We start from the raw sequence: 21,155 nt of genomic DNA, 5'->3' as shown, positions 1-21,155 counted from the left end.
TCTTTCATGCGTAAGGTGGCCATGGAGTCTAACATTAACCAATCCATTCAGTTACCAGTTTTCTTTCCCAAATTTTCAAACAAAGGTGAATATCTTTTACATCTCCTGGATGTTCACAGGCAACTACATTTCTGTCTCCACATAACAAACAGTCATAGGAAGTCCGATCAGTTTGTCTCCTTCTCAGCAAGCCAGTCAGGACAGGCAGTTTCAAAAATCACTTTAGCTAAATGGATAACAGACTTTATTTCATTCATTTACTCTAAGAAAGGTATAGACTTGCCCCGATCTCCCAATGCTCATTCCACCAGGGTTACGGATACTTCATCCGCTTTCTCTTCCAGAGCCTCAATTGATAAAGTTTGTGCAGCAGTCACTTGGTCTAAGACTCATACCTTTGTTTCACATTATAAGTTAGATATTGTTTCTGGGAACAGGACATCTTTTGGCTTGACTGTGCTCCAAAACATCCTTCCTTAAGGGCCACCAAGGGATCATGTACTGGGGGCTCTGATCCATTTGTGAGGAGGAATGAAAAGGACATCCTCAGATTTAGAAGTTATGTACTTACCATAGCTAGGTGTCTGTGCTGTCCATTTTCATTCCTCCTCACTTCCCTCCCATCCATCTCCTGGCCTGGTGCCTTTGAGAAGTGCTTGGAAGAATTTGGAACCCATGGGTTCCAGGTTTGAGCCTCAGATACTTTTCTTTCTCTATAGTTTGTGGTACAGAAATACATGGAAAATCGGGTATGTTTATGTTTCTGTAATTTCGCAGAATGTACATGATTATTCTCATATTTTGCTGTGCCCTCCAGCATATGCCAATTGAAAGTCTGGCTGCTTAATGGTACTTCAGCAGCTGGACTTTTTCCTGTTGGTATATGCTCGATTTGCAATGGGCACACTGGTTGGTCTGTGAGTAGAAATGACCCTTTGAACATTATACAAGACTATATGGAATACACATAAAGTCTGTTGATTGTGATTCCTAGAAAGTTGTACTATTTATATTCAACCTTTAATGACGTTTTTAAATGCTGTTCCTAGAAGTACTACTTAAAGAATCTATATTTTAGAAACCTTAAGTACTGCCAGACAGTAAAATAGCCTCATAAGTTGTCTGTAAATGCAACAAGATCTACTCTGTCACTAATAGGAGTGATACTTTGCTATTGTATTTGACTTTGTTGCAGTCGAATTGCCTTACATTCACTGTTTATGTACAACTATATACTGTGGAGCTTTTCTCCCCGAGCTTCTTCTGAAAAGGGGCAGTTTGCCCAGTGAGACTTTACTGGGCAATAAATAAAATAAATAATTGTGCAATTTGTACTGACACTACTTCAGGGACTTAGAAGTTGCTAACATGTTTTTTTTTTTTTTTTTTTGTGCTCAATTTCAGCTTGATAACTGGACAACTACTCATGCAAGTTTAGAAAACCATGGCTTCACAACAGGCACAGCCTTCATCTTGACCTTCATAATATGTGGATATTTTGTATTTTTCAATGTGTTTATTGGAGTGGTTATTATGACCATTCAGGTAATCATTTTATTTCTCTAATATATTGTTTTATTTTCCATAAATCATATTATTGATAACACAAATTAAGCTTCTACTTTTTATAGCAAACCGGTCAAAAATTTCACAAATCAGCATGGGTAAAAAGAATCAAGAATCTGCTAGAGAAAATAAAAGTCTTGAAAAAGCACCAAAAAGATGACCAACAGCAAATAAAAAAACAGGTATGTATTACATGAATTCTTTAATGTTTCAAAATATATATTTTAAAGACATTTATGGTGGAGTTCAACACATACTTAATGGAGTTTCAAATAAAGATTGCCAGATAAAGATTTTTGTGTTAACATTGGTAGTGGTCTGAATTATTGTTATATTTTATTTTATTTATCCTTTGTTGACTGGGTTAGTCCTACTAGGCTAGTGGCCTTTTTTCAGGGGATTGTGGAGGTAGTATTTATACTACTAGGGGTAATTTGGCTAGGGAATTGAGGAACTTCCCTTATTTGTCATTGTTATGAGTGGGATCTATTTTGGAGGAGCACTTCCTGTTTCCGTTCCAGGTGCAGAGGCAGATGGAGAGAGAAGGAGGTGATGGATTGGTGAAAGAGATAGAGGAGAAAGTAAATATCGAGACTGGAGAATATGTGCAGGACTCTGAGGAAATATTTCAGGGAAACTTGTTCCATGAAGATGAGTCAGCAAATGATGGATTTATAATTATAGCCCTCTAGTTGGGAGAGTTGCGGGATAATTTACTTAAAGAAATAGTTGTGCAGAGTGAGCCAGAAAATGAAGGAGATGTTTCCGGGCGGACATTATGGAGAAAATAGAAAAGGAGGATGCAGTGATAGTCCTGAAGAATAGTGGTGAAATGGAAAAGAAAAGATATGCAGTGAAAGTAAAAGAAAAAAAAGTGGAATAGCTGAAAAGAAAGGAGAAGAAAATGAAAAACGGAAGTATGTCAAGAGACATACTAAAAGTAAAGAAGACAAGTAAATGGACATGTATGAAGTGTGGGACAATTTAATAGCTCCTTTAGGTGTAAAAGCAAATGAGGTAACATTTATTCTTATTAACAAAGATGCATTTAGTGACATTATATCCAAAACTGTTTTTTTCAATGAAAAATTTTCTGAGAGAGTATGAAAAAAAGAAAGACCGTAACTCATGGAATCTTTATGTGATAAAAGTATTTAACAAGGAAACAAAGATGATTCATGTACAATTTCAAACAGAGGTAGAAAGAGACATTTTTTAAGGGCATTTGAAAGCTTTATGTAAAGAAGTACTGCATATTGCAAAAGTTTATGACAAAGGGGGTTTATGGACTGCTAGCAAATATTGCAATGTTGTGTTAAAAACAGAAAGAGCAAAAATTATACATATACCAAGCATGATAAATGTGGAGGGGGTTAGGGTACTGTAAAATACTGAGGACAACCCAAAACATTTTTTTAGGTTCATAGGTAGGTACTATACTATTGGCCTTGGGGCGTATACAAGCCCAGCCAAAAAGGTACCCTGGCTTTTGCCACCCAAGGAAATTATTTTCCTGTGCCACTGTCGAGCAGAGCCACAGAGATGATCCCCGGGGTGAATTTCCTATTTCCCATCCAATCATCACGATTATTCTTGAAGAGTGCTAATGAGGAGCTTTGTTTGAAATAGATAGATAGTTTATTCCAGAGTATGGGAAGTCTCTGGGACAGGAATCTATCCGTCCGGCATGTTCTGTTTATTGTGGTGACAAGGTTTAGGTCCCTAGAGCGTGTAGCTCGGAGGGATTGGGATTTCTTTAAGTGGAGCATGTCATTTGACATAGCTTTGTATGTTAGGCAGAGATCACCTCTGAGTAGGCGATATGCGACGGAGTAAAGCTGGAGTTTTTTGAGACGGTCTGCATAGGGCATCTGTTTGAGGCCGGTAATCCTCTTTGTGAGGTATTTCTGCGGCCTTTCCAGTTGTTGTAGATGTCTTGTTAGGTACATACCAAAAGGGGCGTTGTACTCTATAATGGGTCTAATGAGTGATGAGTAGAGGGGAAGAATGACCTCTTTTTTCTGGATGAGAAACCTTTTGTGATGAGGTGTGGCACGTAGAAGGATTTTCTGACTACTGTGGCGATGTGATTATCAAAGGAGAGACTACTGTCCACCTGTGTCCCAAGGTCTCTTATCACACTTTCGGTGTTAAATATACTACCGCCTATGTTGTAGTTCATGGGTACAGAGTTTTTACCAAAGGGGATGACAATGCACTTTTTGGCATTGAGCTTGAGGCCATGGCTTTGACACCAGGCATCTGTCTCAGTGAGGCCCTTTTGTAGGATGTCCACATCGTTAGGAGTTTCGATTATGGCTCCTAGTTTGCAGTCATCTGCGAACTTCGTTAGCCAAAGACCTTCTGTGTTAGCCTGTACTTCAGAGAAGTAGATACTAAACAGGAGAGGACCCAGGACTGAACTCTGTGGTTTTCCACTTGTCACTGGTCTGAAGTCAGATTTGGAGTCTGCTACTTTCACAGTGTGGGTTCTGTCAGTGAACCAGTTGGCAACCCATCTGTGACACAGGGATTTATACCTAGTTTAGTGAGTTTATCTATAATTCCAGAGTGGGGGATGGTGTCGAAAGCCTTGGCAAGATCTAGATAGGCTTGTGAACCACCTTACCCTTGTCTACGGCTTTGGTGACTGCTTCAAAGAAATCTATCAGGTTTAGAAGACATGATCTGCCTTTTACAAATCTGACCTGGGTGGGATCCAGAGGTTGGAGATTACCAATGTCTTTGTTTATAAGTTCCATGATGATACGTTCCATGGCCTTGCAGACCAGGCTCGTAAGGCTAATGGGGCGGTAGTTCCCAGGGTCCGTGGTGGCTCCCCCCTTGTGGAGTGGGATAACCATTGCTGTGCGCCATTCAGCAGGCACAAAGCCTGAGGTGTGGCTATGATTGAACATGGTACTTAGGTGGGGTGCCAGTTCGTTCTGTAGTTCGTGCAGAACGCAGCCTGGGATGTTGTCTGGTCCCATGGATGCTGTGTTCTTGGCTTTGGAGAGTGTGGTTTTTACCTGTGCAGCCGTGCTTACAGGAACTTTGCATTCTTCCGGTATAGAGATGGGCTCTTTAGGGGGTGAGTGGGGGGGTAAGGTTAGCACTGAACCTGTCTGCCAGGATGTTGGCAATATCAGTTGGGTCTGTATATTTAGTGCCATTGTGCTGTAACTCAGAGCAGATCTGAATGTTGCCATTGAGATTCTTGACATAGCTATAGAATGCTTTGTGGTTGTCTTTAGAATCAGTGGTGATTTTGTTTTCATAACTAGCTTTGGAGGATTTTATCAGGGATCGCAGATTTTTACTGGGGCTGACCAGGGAGCTCCTCCACTCATGAGATGTTACTCTCTTTTGCAAGAGTTTCTTCCTTCTGTTGTACAGTTTGTTTATGGCAGGGGACCACCAGATTGGCTTCCTTTTTTTGGAGGATAGCGTCTTGGTTCTGTTTGGGATAGCACGATCCATGCACTCATGTAAGTGCTTATAAAGTGCAATTGTGTAGGATTCAGTAGTTGTAACTGTATTGTCCATCTGCATGGGTGTCATGAAGTTCACCTCTTCTATCTTAAGAAGAATGAAGTTGGCTTTGGAGAAATTTTTTACCATGGTTTCCTTAATGGTGGTGGGGGGGTGGAGGCAGGATGTGGATATCTAGGGTTATTAGCTTATGGTCGGATCGGACCAATGAGGCATTGACTTCAGGTGTGGAACACCAGTCACTCATATTGGTAATGACTAGATCTGGGATATTGTTGCCCCTGGTGGGGGTGTGGATAAGTTGATCCAGGGCATTGGAGTTTATGAATTCCAGAAAGCGTTGAGCAAAGGAGTTGGTACATGAGTAGTTTTCCCAGTTAATGGTGGGGTCGTTGAAATTGCCCACTATTAGGGTGTTTGGTTGAACCCTAATATTTTCTAGTACATCAAGAAAAGAGGAGTGGGAATCCTGGGGCATGGTAGGTGATCTGTAGCAAGCTACAATTTGGATTGCAGTTTTGCCCAGAGTTAGTTGCACTTGGATAACCTCGGCTGCATTATGCTGAGCAACTAGCCTGGAGGTGTGGATATCCTTAATGAATATGGACACACCTCTGCCTTTGGTGTTCAGGTAACAAAGGACATTTGATAAGTAACTGCCACAAAATAAAATGTTATATTTGTGGGGAAATGGAACATAATTCAAAAAATGTAATCACAATGTTATAAATGTAACAAAATTGGACATTTATGAATGGATTGCAGAAAAGAAAAGAATAAGGAAAAAGAAAAGAAAGAGAAGAAAATGAATGAAGAGAAAATATTTTAAAAGTAAATGTAGAAGAAAAATTAGATAAAAAAGTAATAAAGAGGGCATTGAAAAAGGTTGTGAAATAAGTGGTGAAGAAGACATAGGTAGTAAAAGGGAAACACATTCTATTGGTAAAAATGCAAAAGACAAAAAAAAATATGTAGAAAAGAAAAAAGAAAGGAAATGGATGAAAAAGAATATATACAGCTAAGGAGCTTAGTATATTGGTTAAGGTGTTTGACTCACAGACACAAGGTACAGGGCTTTATTCTCATCTTTGAGAAGGAAATTGGTTAGGCTTACAATGGCCTATTAGTAATGCTATCCTAGCAATTAGTTATGAACTTATGAAACTTTGAATCTAAGGAAAATGGAAAATGAAAAAAATTGGAGTGATTTCTGTAGATGTGAATGGGATTAAGAATATTCTAAAAAGAATGAATTTTGGAGTGGTGTAATACATATGATATAGATGTAATTATACTAGAAGACACAAGATTTTAACAAATAAAAAAAGAATACAGACTATGGGGAAGAAAGATAATCTGGAATTTGGGAAATGAGAGATGCTCTGGAATAGCCCTGTTCTGTAAAAATACAGTAAAGATATTAGATGTAACTTTAACAAAAATCTGAAGATTAACCATTGTAGATTAAAAATGGAAAGAACAAGTATATAGAATTCTAATATATGCTTATACTAATTATGAAGAAAGGGAAAACTTATTTCATCAGATTTTAGACTGTGTAGTGATAAATATGGAAATTATAATAACAGGAGACTGTAATTGTGATTTAAGAGGCAAGCATAAAAAGAAAGGAAATTATATAAGAAAAAAGAAGTTATAAGGTGTTGTGAGTTAAAACCTTGGGACAAAAATTCATGGACTTACAAAAGGGGTATGTATAGAACTGAAATAGATTATTTTATAGTGTCAGAGGGTTTAGTTGTATGATAAGGGGAGGTATTCAAAACAGGATTTTCTAAACATCTTGCAATATAGCTAGAGATAAAGGAAAACATTGAATATATAAAAATGGGCAAAATAATAAAGACAAATGGGAAAGCTTGAAATGAAGAAGTAATGCGATTAGTAATACAGTTATGGAAAAATCATATTACTGTGAGAGCATTTTATGAAAATTGGTCTGAGTAATATATAATATTTAAGGAAAATGTAAAAACATGTTTTTTTTTGGCAATATGATGCGAGAAAAGAAGAGAAAGAAAAATATAAAAGAACATATGGTGATGCATTGGGAGATTTAGAACATAATGATAAAAAGTACTTTGAAAAAAAAAGAATTATATGAAAGAAATAAAGAAAAATACAAGAACTGTCATGTAAGCAAAATATTTTTACAAGGAAAAAGAGAAGTATCAAATTACTTAAACAGATTAGTAAAGGAGCATGGTAGTGTAACGAGAGAAATAAAAAATATAAAAGGAGAAATAGAAAGAACTCATGAAAAGATTATGAATAGTGTACAATATGTACAAGAAATGTTTAAAGAAAAAAGAAAGTACTGAAAAAACATAGAAATTAAAAAAGTTAACAGAAAAAAAGAATAAAGAAATGGAAAAGGAAATTTCTATTAGGACAATTAAATATTGATTTGGCTGCTGGCTCATATGGAATAAGGTATGAAATGTATAAATATTTAAGAGCTTGGCAATTTTTTTAAAGATTTTGAATGGATGGTTAAATGAAGGTTTTATATATAAGGAATTATGTAGTGGAATACTTAAATTCATATGGACGAAGGCAGATAGAAGACAATTAAAAAACTGGAGATCAATCGAATTGAATAATAATGATTATAAGATTTTTATGAAAATAATACAAAAGAGATTTAAAACTAAAATGGAAAATATTGAAGATAGCATATATAGTAGAAAGAGGAAGGGTTGTCAAGAATTACTAATGATAGAGAAATTGTGGCTGATATTATGAAGAGAAAAGAAATAGCGAAAAATTATGATAGGAGACTTTAGCAAGGCATTTGACGCAATTGGACATGAAATCTTATAGGTAACGATGAAAAAATATAATATAAGTGAGGAAAGTTAAACAATAATGAAGTAAAAATACTTGTAAATGGCTAGTTAAGCCGAAAGGTACATATGAAGAGTGGTGTAAGACAGGGATGTCCAGTGAGTTGTACACTCTTTGCATTAGTTATGAATGTGATAGTATGTGAAATAAATTGCAAAATGAAGGGGGCGTGATATATAACACCCAAAGGGTTATGAATTCCAGTTCTGTTAACATTTGTAGGTGACATTATAATAATTGCAAAAAAAAATTGGATAAAAGAAGTAAGAATTTGCACAAATAAGTATCTAGCAATGATAGGGATATTTTTAAATAAAGATATATGTAAAAGTTTAAGGGATGTAGTGAAGATCGGAGGTTTATATTTTACAAATAATGAAATTTCTGTGTTAGGTATAAAATTTAGGAATAAAGATGTAAGTAAAATCCAGTGGAAAAAACAAGACAAGAAATAAAGCAAATGTGTCTTTTCTGAAGAACATATACATTATCATTCAGAAGAAAGGCTTATTTGATAAATTCAGCACTGAAGGGAAACATAGCATACTTAGCAAGTGTATGCATGTTGACAACAGTATCTGAAAAGGAATTATTGCAGATATGTTTTCATTTATATGGGGTGCTAGATTAAACCCAGTAAAAAAGAAGAGTTTTGTATGTAAATAAAAAAGAAGGAGGTTTAGGGTTAATTAACCCAGTGTGGTATACTCTGCTTCATTAAATTTGTACAAAGTGTAAAGTAGATAAATAAAATATATGAGATTAGTAGTAAAACTAATGTAAGTAAGTATGATAAGTTTGGGGGGTATGGCAAAAGAGAGTAAAAGAGAAAAAGAGTTTATAAATGAAAAAATAAAATGTTACCAAGAAAAATATTTTTGTTGGAAATAAAAATTGATGATATAGAAAAAGATAGAAAAGTATGGTATAAGAATGTAATGACAAAATATTTCTATGTTAAACCATGGAAAAATCTAACAGACAGAAAAAATTAAATTAAAATTAAATTAAAGCTCTAAAAATAAGAAGCAAATTCTGTAATCAGAAAGTAGAATGTTAAGATTTTTTTTTTTTTGGAGACTGGTAATAGATAAATTGCCAGTAAAAGGAAATATGCCATTTAAAAAGAAAATTAATAGAATATGTTTACATTGTCAATAAGAAGAAACTACGGAACAGGTGCTTTTGAAATATAAACGTGTAAAAAAGTTATGGGGAAAACTGTATAAAGAAAATATTTTGAAGATATAAACAAAGTGGATAAAATTAACATGGATATGATTAAATATGGATATTATTAGAATAGAAGTTAAGAATGTGTTAAAAGAATAGTTAAAAAGTTATTTTATGTTATATGGGTTATATGGAATGAAAAAATAAATGAAATTATGTTTAATGGTAAATGGATTTTAGCAAAAATATTAAGTAAAATCAGATGATGGTTATGGAAAAAGGAGTGAGGTCTAATAGGGTGAAATTCAGCATGGTTGTAAAGGAAATCAAGAATATGTGTAACCAGATTTGTATATTTATATTGAGTTCTGCAGTGGTTTAGCGGTAGAGTTGTTGCCTCACAGCAAGAGGTTCTCCTGTTCGATTCTCATCTGGAGTGTGGGGAGTGCCTTCTGTGTGGAGTCTGCATGTCCTCCCCGTGCTTGGGTGGGCATTCAAAAGACATGCATAAATGGGCGTGCCTTCGTTGAAGGTTGAATGTCGAGCTGGCACCTCAGAGTTCGTGAAAATCTACTTCCAATCATTAGTGGACCAGAGTTCCGCTGTGGCGACCGCTAACCGGCAAAAGCCGAAAGACAACAACATACATATGTAAATATTTGTAAATATTTTGTAATTCAGAGTTATTTTTGTATAGAAATAAAGGATCCTTACTTGATAGGTAACATGGGATCTTTTACATCAGCCTGAGCTACCACCAATTCAAGCAGATGGGACCTCAGTTAAACATCTGATCCAAAGGATAACACACTCAAGAGTTCATCATCCCCCTTATGGTGCACTGCAGTGTCATCAGTCTATCTACCTTGTGTCGGAATAGAACCCACAGCTTTCTGTGTTATATGTTGCCCCATTGACAAGCTTGATTCCTTCGGCATTATTCACTAAATAGAATCCTTAAAGAAACAAACAAGTGATTCAGTAACTCAGCAGACTTCACAAATCTGCTTTAAAGGACAGTGATAAACTGAAAACACTGACCAGAGTGAAGGCTTGTGAAAGATCATTTCTAAACTAAAGGCGACATCTCATAAGAATTTTCTGAAAGAGAAAACTAATTCTATAAAAGACCGAAACTGAACATGAACTAAAACTTCCATCATAATCCAAAGAAAACTACAAATTCTTCTTTAGTTACATTAAGAAACTGAGAAATAACACATTGCAATGTGCAGAACTAATTAATTATGTCATTACCAGAAAAAATATTGCTAACATACCTACAGGCAGATTTCATGCTAATTTTACTCGAGAAACAGTTACTTAAGTCCCACAAGTCCCACTCACTCCATAAGATTACCATGGAACGTATCCTGGCTCGACTCTCTCAAATTAAAAAAAAAACACTTTCAAGGGGCTCAGACACTTTTAACTGGATGCCTAACAAGTAGCACCAGGTGGGTCCTCATTGAACCTCTCCTGTGCTTTTTTAACTTAAGCATAGTCACATGGCATATCCTTGAAATTTGGAGAACTGCAGTGGTGTCACTGTACAAAAAGGCTCTTCCACAGACCATGGGAATTAGAGGCACAAAAGCCTAACTAGCCTAATTTCAAGGCAATGAAATGTATCATTTCTGACACAACAAGGGCAGATTGTTCCACACAGTATCTGGATCTAGCCAAGGCATTTGACACTGTACTGCATGCTGGCATTGTAAAAATGTTAAAAGAATTAAAGGTAGACCCTTATGTGGTAAGATGTATTGCAAACTAGCTAAAAGACAGAACTCATGCAGTTAAGGTGCCAAGTGCAACATGAGAAGGTAAGAAAGAAAACAGTAGAGCACCATGTGACTCAGTACTGGCACTCTTCCTGTTTGGTATATACTTTTCTGACCCCCATATCACAAACTCTGACATATAGCTAATCAGATTTGCCAGTGACTAAAAGTTGGATGCTCTTGTCCTTTCTCCCAATGATAAAGAGGTGATTTAGCAAGAACTAGTCCTTGCAAATAGTCATATGCAGAGAAAGAGCTCAGACTAAATACAATAAAGTGCAGCATTGTCACCTTTGGGAAACACTCCTCATCTACATCTAACAGCAACACTAGTACCTCAGTCCACATGGATATGGTAGTCAGGGATCTCAGCACCTGGGCCAACAATTCTCTCACATTTGTCCAGCAAGGTAGCTGTGTAGTACAGCTCCTGACAATGTCAGTGGGTGGTTGTCACCCATGGAGTGCTGTCACATTTTGTTTGTGGTTACTCAATAGATATGTGTGCTTAATATTCCCTTGGATTTGCTTTTAAATATCTGGGTTGCTACAGATTTGATGTAATGCGTTTTTTTTTTGTTTTTAATGTCTAGCTTTGGTTGTTCAGTCCAATGGCAGTTTTTCATCTGAGTTGCGGTTGGAACTAGGACAGTTTCTTTTGGTATTTCATACAAGCCTACCTTGATATCATGTTTGAGGAGAATTATAATGGATATTTAGGAGACGCCAATATTCTGCAACATCAGAACAACTGCAGTGTGATATTTTGCAATTACAAGTATCTTTTATTTGGTGGCATTTCTCGTACTATTTTAAAGCTTTTAAACTGGTTAGTTGATTGCAGCACTCAGGAATTTAATACCTAAAATGAAATCCTGGATCAAGATGGATACATAGATTTTTCATCAGTGTTCAAGTACTTCATAATGGAATGTTAGTTAATGATGGACATGTTAGGAATTTTAATCTTGTAATTATTATAGTCTACATATGACTGCCTGTTACTTTTACCATGTTTACCAAGTGAATATTTTTCTGTAAATTTACTTCATTTTGTAAGTTAATTTTTCTTGTTCATAGGTTGGTACTAGGTTATTGGCCCTAGGGCCTATACAAGCCAAGCCATAACAATTCGCTGGCTATTTCTTCCCACAATATTTACTTCCCTGGACCCCTGTCTAGCAGGGCAACTGACGTGATCCCCGGGGTGAATTTCCTATCTCCCATCCAATCATCAAGGTTCCTTTTGAAGAGGGCCAAAGAGTCGCTCTGCTTGACATGTATGGGCAGTCTGTTCAAGAGTATGGGGAGTCTCTGGATCAGGACCCTATCCCTCCAGCATGTTTTGTTCATTGTGATGACAGGGCTTAGATCCCTGGAGCATGTGGCTCTGAGGGATTGGGATTTTTTAAAGTGTAGCATGTCCAAATGCTCTGGGTTTGACATGGCCTTGTATGTTAAGCAGAGATCGCCTCTGAGTAGGCGGAATGCGACAGAGTATAGCTGGAGTTTTTTTAGACTGTCAGCATAGGGCATCTGCTTTAGGCCTGTGATTCTTTTAGGGAGGTATTTTTGCGGCCTTTCCAGTTGTTTCAGATGTCTTGAGAGGTACATACCACATGGGGCGTTGTATTCTATAATGGGTCTAATGAAGGATGAGTACAGTGGGGCAATGACCTCCTTTTTTCTGGATGAAAAGCCCATAGTGATGAAGTGTGCGACATAGAAGGATTTCCTGACTGTTGTGGCGATGTGGTTATCGAAGATGAGACCACTGTCCACCTGTGTCCCTAAGTCTCTTATCATACTTTCAGTGTTTAGTGTACTGCCACCTATGTGATAATTCATGGGTACATGTTTTTTTTTCCCCAAAGGGGAATTATACTTGTCAGTATTCATTGATTGAGTTTAGTTTATTTGAAGTGCTTAGGATATTGAGCACTATAGTACACTTGAACTTGAACACCATCATACAATAGTAGTTAGAAAATGTTTTCTGTCTAGCACACCTGATTTCAAAGGTATCTCATCTAGATCCCTCTGTAGTTTGCCATAATTAGATCAATTATTGAGCATGATGCCCCTTTTGGCATGTACCTAGCCAGACATATCATGCAGCTAGAAAGGCCCAAAAAGGTGTTTGATGAAAAAAATGATTTGCTTACAAACCCTTAGTTCTCAACACAGACTAGAAGTCCTACCTCTGCACTCTCTCTCACTTATAGACTTTTGCATGGAGATCTATGCCTACCATTCTGTGCCATCAAAGATCCTACCGTATTAAATCTCTTATACTTTCACAGGATGAATGGCTGCAGAAACACCCAAAATAAGGATTTGAACCTCTGCTGACATATAACTACAACAAAAAGGGATAGAGTCATTATGCAATGGTTGCCCATCTCTGGAACAAATTGCCTCTGCAAGTTAAACAAAGTGACGTCCTTGCATCCTTCAGGACTAACCTTCATGACTGGATTGGTACCCACAAGTTCATCCCTGGCTTGACATGGTGTTTCCCTCCTGATAATGGGAACGCCTCTTTAGGGTGTTTTTGGCAAGGTGTACATGGTCTTCAGACTTACTTGCCTTGTAGTTCCTATGACACTCGTTGTTATTTGTAGCAGAGATTAATGAATGTGTATTCAAGGTAAAGAAAATGATCTTATAGCATCCCCACTGTCCACTTTGACTACTGGGTAATCTGCCTTTGTGTCAGATCCTAGCTATCAATATCTTCAGCTACATATGCTTTCTCCAACATTTAAGCTTCTGTCTTCTCCCATAATGCACCACTGTCCGATAACCTCTCAGATCTTGTTTGCCACCCACACTGCCGATGTAGTCCTCTAACACTCTTTTCATAAGTTTTAGATATGTGCCTATTTTGACTTTTACATCAAAAATTAGTTACAATATATATTTTTCTTTGTTCCTTGTCTATTTTCCAGTAGTAACATTAAAAAAAAATAATTTGCTATCCTATTTGTTTGCTAATTAGGCCTAGGCCTAATTCTTATCTCATTTATGTGATAGATTATATATTTTTACACTTTATTGTTGGGTAAAGTTTTTCTTCTCTGCTTAGTGATGTTAATTTATGTTTGCTTGTATTGCTTTATTTGTTTGATTGTAGTGCTCATCTGTACTATATACTTATTGTCATCAGGATGGAAAAATCTTTGGGCTTTAAAAAATGTACTATGTGCAGGTACAAGATTCCACTTCAAGATACATACAACCTCTGCATTGTGTGCCTCGGTCTGAAATATCACCATGCTTCAAGGGAAATCTGCAAGGCCTTTGGGTCTTGCTGGTTATTAGAAGGATGCAATAAATTGATAGTGGGGCAGGCCAGACAAGAAGAAAAACAAAAAAGGGAGAGAGAAATAAAAGTGAGAGAGAAAACTTGAGGATTTTCCTTTGGCTTTGTCATCCAAGGTACCAAAGCCTTTCTCCTCCCATGAGGCTTCTGCTGTAATTCGATCAGACCCATCTGCATTGAAATCTTATGATTTGGTGTCTTCCTGCACCAACCTGTAGTAATTTTGAACAGGTCACCTATGAAGGGAAACCTTTAGCAGCCAATCCTCAGAGAGGGAACTTTTCAGGTTTCTCAGCTCCAAGCCTACCTCTGCCTCCTCATTAAGGTTCATCAGATTAGTCAGGAGTGTTGCCAATATTGACTGAAATCAAATGTTGATGAGGGCATTTGTCAAGGCTGACCTAGAAATGGAGTCATGGAGTCATCCCATCCCTCTCTGTTTCCATGGGAGATCGGATTGGCTTGCAAACTCCAAGTACTTCTGCTCCTTTTCCAACACAGGTGTTGATGCTGGTGGCTTTGGATCTGATGACTATTTCATTATATCCCACCTGAGTACCAGTTGGATCCAATCTGTTGGTGCCAAAGTTTCATCTGATGCATTAGAACTCGATTTCCTCTGGGACATTTTTGGTCCTGACCTGTTTGGCACCATTTTTAGTGTCGAGAGCCATCAGCCCTCTCTTCTTTGAGGATGGAGTGGGGATGTCTTCAGGTCCATCAACGTCACCATCTACATTTGAGTTTTTCAAGTGGATTACTACCTATCTGTTGAAATAGGAACAGGATGCATCTTTTGTTTCTGCTCTTCCCTTAGACACTGATTTATCTGGGTGTCTGAATCCCCATCATTGACAAACAAGACACAGGATACTGGAAGCCTTGAACTGTCCCCTCTCCAAGGAGTCCAAGACACTTATGGATCTTCTGAAGACCCACCCAATTTCCTAGAAAATTTACATTTAGGGGGAGACACATAGATTCCGTTATAGAATCTCTTACCACAGATGTTAACCATGATGAAGAGAAAGACCCTGCCAGTCCCCTTCTGAAGATCCCAGTTTTAGGGAGATCTTAAAATTTCTGAGACAGAGAGGTACTTTGCCCACTGACCCTCCTTCCTCAGATGAATAAATGCTGTTTTAACCATTTAAGCCTGCCCTTTTACTTCCTGGGTAGTTCATACTGTCGTCTGAATGATCAATCTGGTGACAGAGCAGACATGGTGAAAGCCCAACACTATTGAACCCATACCCTGTAACCCTGACATATTTTTTGCCTGCCCACGGGAAAACCACACTGGAGCAAGAACCTTCTTGAGGATTCTTTTATTGTGACAGTAGCCACCAAGAAGATCTGATGAAGCATCCTTTGGTGATGCGAAAGCGCTCATCTCTCCTATTTTACTTTTGATTTGTATGTGCTTTTTTCAACATTTAACATTAAAGTGTTTGAAGCCATCCACTTGAGCAGACTTATTTCTATTTTCTGGATTTACGAACTTTCTGAAGAAAGGTTCATAGTCCACCCTCCCACTAAGGAATTTAGGACAATGAACTAAATGAGAATTTTCCCATTTCTTTGAACTGAATGAGGAAGATGTCTATGCCTTGGGGACTTTTTCCATCTTGGGGTTAAACTATATTACCCATATGACAAAGTTTCAAAGAAACTTGGCAGAGGAAGCAATTGACTCTGCAAAGTTCTCCAATACCAGACACAAGGAAACAACTTGAGTCACAAGTGCCCATCATGCTGTCTATTAAAAGCTTCTTCATGTAGCTTCTCAACAACATGCTAGATGAAGCGGTTAGAGCAGTGGGTACTTTTCATTGCTATATGACATCCTGACTGGTTGCATCTCTGTGATTTTGAGGACAACTTTAAGGTTTTCTTTGTAAACACCCCTTATGATGGGACCTCATTATTTGATGTCAAAATCAAAGAAAATTTATTGTAAAGTGAGCAGGAAGTGAAGACCTTGTCTGCCATTGGAGACCACTTACAGAACCCTCAAAGATAATTTTTCAGGAATTAGAAGTGTACCAAGGCACCCTGGTTTAAAAAAGCACATCATCTCCCTTTGACTTCTTTTCAGACAGTGGCTGCCATAGCAGAAGGGGTCCCTTCAATGGACACCTGCCTAGAAACAAAAGAAGTCTGCAGAATCAAGGTTTCAGGGGCCCCTTCTCCAGAAACCATCCTATTACCTACCAGAGGGCGTACTTGACTGCTGCACTCTGGAGGCAGTTGGTAGTCAACTTTTTCTTTACCTGGAATTAGGGCTGGCAATCACTCAAGACAATTAGGTAAAGACTCCCAAAGAGTCATTCTTGTGTCTCCCAGGCATACCACCCTGAAAAAAGAGAGCAGTGGCTCAGGAGATCTCCTAGCTCCTTCAAAAAAAAAGACATCCAAGAGTTCCTACCAGACCAGAGGGGGTCAATATCTATCTAGATGCTTTTTAGTTCCAAAGAAAGCAAAACACCTCAGGCCCATTTTAAGCTTAAGTAGCAAAAACCTCTCTGTCAAAAAGGCAAAGTTCCAGATGGTCACAGTGCAGTCAGTCCTTCCATGTCTATAAGAAAAGGACCAGATATTTTCCATAGACCATCATGATGCTTATTTTCACATAAATATTGTGTAGCCATCCAGAGAATACCTCTACTTCTAGCTCAGAGCCAATCATTACCAGTTCTGATACTTGCCCTTCAGTTTCATCCCAGCCTTTCAGGTGTTCACTAAGTGCACAGTGATAATCACAGCTCATCTCAAGCAGATTGTTTCTTCTCAACACAATAAAAGAATTGCTTATCTCTGCAAGAGATTGTTTGATTCATGTGTGTCCATCCTTAGATATTTCCATAAGTCTTGAAAAGTCCAAGCTGGCACCCACTCAAAGTATACAGTTCATTGGATGCCATCTGAACACAAGGTTAAAAACAGCAAAATGTCCAAACAACAGACTCTTCCATCCTTCAGATCTCTTATTTCCAATCTTCTATAGGCAACCTCATCTCAAAATGTTCTGGTCCTGCAGGCTGTAAGTATCATAACAGCCTCTACCACACTAGTCTCTCATGCTAGATTTCGCATAAGTGTATAAGTATGGATCTTCAGTGTCTAATGGTGTCAGTATCTACAGCCATTCGATTTTCCCATTTTTTTTTATCAGTTTGCAGATGACATCTGCTTTGGTGAACAGAGTTACCCTCAGTTCCTATATGATGACCATTTACACTACCCCTACTGCCAACCACATTCACCACAGATGCCTTATTTCTGGGATGGAGTGGGCATTTTGAAGGAGTAGAGGCCAAGAAATACAGTCTCAACAAGAGTCTCATTTTCACATCAAAATTTGTGAAATAATGGCAATGTTCCTAGTGTTATGAGCTCTACAGGTCTTCCTTTCTTAAGGCGTGATTTCAGTCTACACAGGCAACACCTCAGTGATGTAGTACATCAACAAGCAAGGGTGGAACCTAATCATACCCACGCTGGAGGAAGTCCCTGAGAGTGTGACAGTGGAAGATGTCTTCAAAGTGATTTCTGATTGCAGTGTGACAGCTCTTTAGTAGTGCAAATAATTTTCCACTACTAGGGTCACCTCTACAACAACCCGACTCAGACTATCTACCTACATGTTTTTTTCTAATTACTCCGACAGAAGAGTGTTTCTCCTTCATATAGTGGATGTTCATAGGTTCATTTTTACCTACCTTGTACTAAAGTCCTCCTTAAAGACAACTAACTCTTTGTCTCCTTCTATGCCAGACTGGGTCCCAAGGTTACGAAGGTCACTCTGTCCAGATGGATTTCAGATTGTGTAACACATATCTTATTCATCAACAACAAAGTTTTTGTTTCAAAACCTAAGGCACATTCTACAAGAACTACTTCCATGGCATTGTTCAAAAACTCTTCAATTGATAACAATTGTGCTCCAGCACAGTGCATACTTCTATTAAGCACCAGAACCTGGAAATGGTATCTAGGTCAAGATCTTCCTTTGATTCACCATCCTTTCGGGTATCCTATCATAATGTCACCCAGGAATGGATGTATTTAGGTATTCTGTCCCAATTGTTGAAGTGGATGGAGGGATAATGTAAGGTGTAAAAGCTATGTACTTATCATAATGCTGGATCTTTGTTATCCTACTCCATCCACTTCAGTATCCCACCCTCCCCACTCTCCCAATTGATATATTGTACAAGGATGTTTCTCTTTGAGCTCAGAGTGTATTCCATGACATTGTGCTAAGATGTTGAAAGGTATGGGAGCAGGTAGTGCTCCAGTCACATTGGCACGCTGAACTCCAGGGAAGTGCCAATCCAAATATTGGAAATCAACAAATGTAGCACTTACTGCAAAAAGTAGACTAAACCTATACAGCTCCAGTTCTTATATTGAACATAATGAGTAAATCTACATAAAAAGTCCAAACACAAGCTGGAATGGTTTTAATGACAGAAATTATTTCAGAAGGGATTTGCTGCACTAGACGGTAGGCATTGAAAGAAGCTCATGAAACAAGCATGCCACATCTCTTTCAAGGGAAGATGATATAATTCATTATTGACAGATTAATGGAAGCATTTGTACTTTGGAATACACCAAACGGGAATAGCATTTTAGAGAATTCTGGAAGTGCCTCATTTGCACAGGTAAGATTCATCATGATTGAGCCAGAGTCCATGATGCTGAAATTTTGCAAACCTTGCAGTCTCAGAGGTCTTCAATTTCTGTGTTAGCAAATATCCCTTCTTGGGCTATTGCAGTCATCCAAAGTGTAGATTCATTAGTTGTAGCTACTGATAACTTGAAAATTATAGTTCAGGAGACTGACTGTATGAAATCAGCACTTATTAAATAGAATACACAAACCATGGTGCTATCCAGCAAATAACAGGATGTAGAGGAGTTGGTTGGAGAGCTGCCATAGTATGAGAATGCCCATTTGGTGCAGAAAAATAAAATCTTAACTCATGTAGTTAGTAAGCCGGAAGAAAACAGAGTAACAGTTACAATAATTTTGTCTCAATTAAGTAATGTAATAAATGAAAACTTACTCTGAAACATTGAACCACATATAATCCATAGTATGACATCGCTAAAGCCTAAAAAAAATAGACCAGTTGCTATCCATTTTTGTACTCTGTATAAAAAGAATGTGGTATTTCAGGTGATTTGAAGCACTGCAGAATTATGTTTATCAAGTTCTTAAAAAAAAAAAAAAAGTAAAAAAAAAAGTTAAAAAGAAAGTATCCTTTTTCAAGATCTTCCAGTTGTTATCACTGCATGGCCTCCCCTCGGTCGAGTGACATTAAAGACATGTAGGTAGGTGCGTGCGTGAATGGGTGTGCCTTCCTTGAAGGTTGGGCATCGGGCTGGCAACTAGGCACCATAAAAATACACTGCCAATCATTAGTGGACAGGAGTTCCGCTGTGGCGACCCCTAACTGGAAAAAGCTGAAAGACATTACTATCACTTCCAAAAGGAAAGCATTTGCCCATTCTGCAAATACATTTGGCAAAAGAGGGTACCAATGAGGTTTCAGTTTTGAGCAAAACATCAGGTTAGGATATGATTCATTAATTTGACTATGTTGAAGAAGATGAGGAAGAACTGTGATGTTCACCATATTGATCACTGCCATACCTCTCAACCTGGAAACATCAAAAATCTGGACAAGGCCCATGAAAAATAGGTACAAATCTGTACGCTGATTAACATCTAATTTGCATACATAATTATGTAACCCCACCCACTCCAATGTAATTGTGGGATACCAACTTTCGAATGCAAATTGAAGAACAGACAACTAAACCATGGCACCAGAGTCCCCCTGCAGCCATTGCAGCGTCCTGTTACCTGGCTATTTTGCCCCATTTACCATAAACACTAATGTATGCATTACTGCGTTACTTGTACAATGATTTGAATTTTTATTTTTACATTTTACAGCACAACAATGCAGAAACACTAAAAGACATCATCTGGTAAACAAAGCAATACTGTCTCACAATGAAAATAAGCTTGACATTAAACTTTGCCCTTGAAACTCACATTCATTGAAACAGCATTGAAACCCACACCACATACAAAGAAAATGCATCTGGCCAGTGGTGGATAAAGATTACCTTTGGGCTGTTTTCAAATCATTGGCCCCTTGCACACAAAACAAAAAAACATACATGTGTTCTTTTCTTTATACACCTTCCTGACTTTATTAAATTATATTCCTTGTATAACACACATGTTAGAGAGCATTTTAAATTTATTGTTTGAACATCACCAGTAATCTGTACTGTAGGCAATGAAACAAAACACATGAACTAATAATGACAAAACTGCACAGTTCAGTACTTTTCCATCATAAAAGTCTGCTTCCACACCCACACTATACATAGAATGACAGTAGTGTAAGCCATAGGCATCTTGCAAAGCGTATCGCACTTGAATTTTCAATTTCATTTTTTTTTTTGGGGGGGGGGGCAAAGGGTCAACCAGGGACACATTTGACACATTTTAAACATTGCTTTTATAATTTTGTAAAGTTGCTAGAATAAAATGTTGTGCTACCATCATGCATTTCACTGGCAGTTTTGAACACAGGACTCTAGGCACTACATTCAGAACATACCACTATCCCAAATCAGCAGCTGCCTGAAAAATAGGAAGACTAAAACTTAATAGCCATCATTTAGTGAATTCATTTCTCACTTCTCAACATAACTCTTAACCTCAACACAAAAAACATGGACAAACAACAAAGCCAATAGGGGAATACAAATTCAGTTTTCACTTCTCACTCACCATATCTCTGAACTGTTAGCACAAAAACAGTAATAGGGGAATACAAATTGTGTGCTCACTTCTTATCATAGCTCTAAACTCTTAGCACAAATAAAAACATGTTCTCACTTATCATAGCTCTCAA

At 37.7% G+C, this 21,155-nt stretch overlaps 1 protein-coding gene across 1 annotated transcript in view; it reads left to right on the top strand.

The window, feature by feature from the left end:
• CATSPER3 (cation channel sperm associated 3) overlaps positions 1–21,155 on the top strand; it is an 824,052-nt gene that overhangs the window by 434,519 nt on the left and 368,378 nt on the right. The window contains exons 4-5 of the mRNA XM_044069898.1: positions 1,405–1,545; positions 1,632–1,748. Coding sequence (XP_043925833.1) covers positions 1,405–1,545; positions 1,632–1,748 — 258 coding nt within the window. The remainder of the gene's footprint in view (positions 1–1,404; positions 1,546–1,631; positions 1,749–21,155) is intronic.

Source organism: Protopterus annectens, chromosome 4.part0 (assembly GCF_019279795.1).
Source record: "Protopterus annectens isolate FY-2018-M chromosome 4.part0, PAN1.0, whole genome shotgun sequence".
NCBI lineage: Eukaryota > Metazoa > Chordata > Ceratodontiformes > Protopteridae > Protopterus > Protopterus annectens.
The sequence above is the reverse complement of the archived record's forward strand: the minus strand, read 5'-3'. Positions and strand labels throughout refer to the sequence as shown.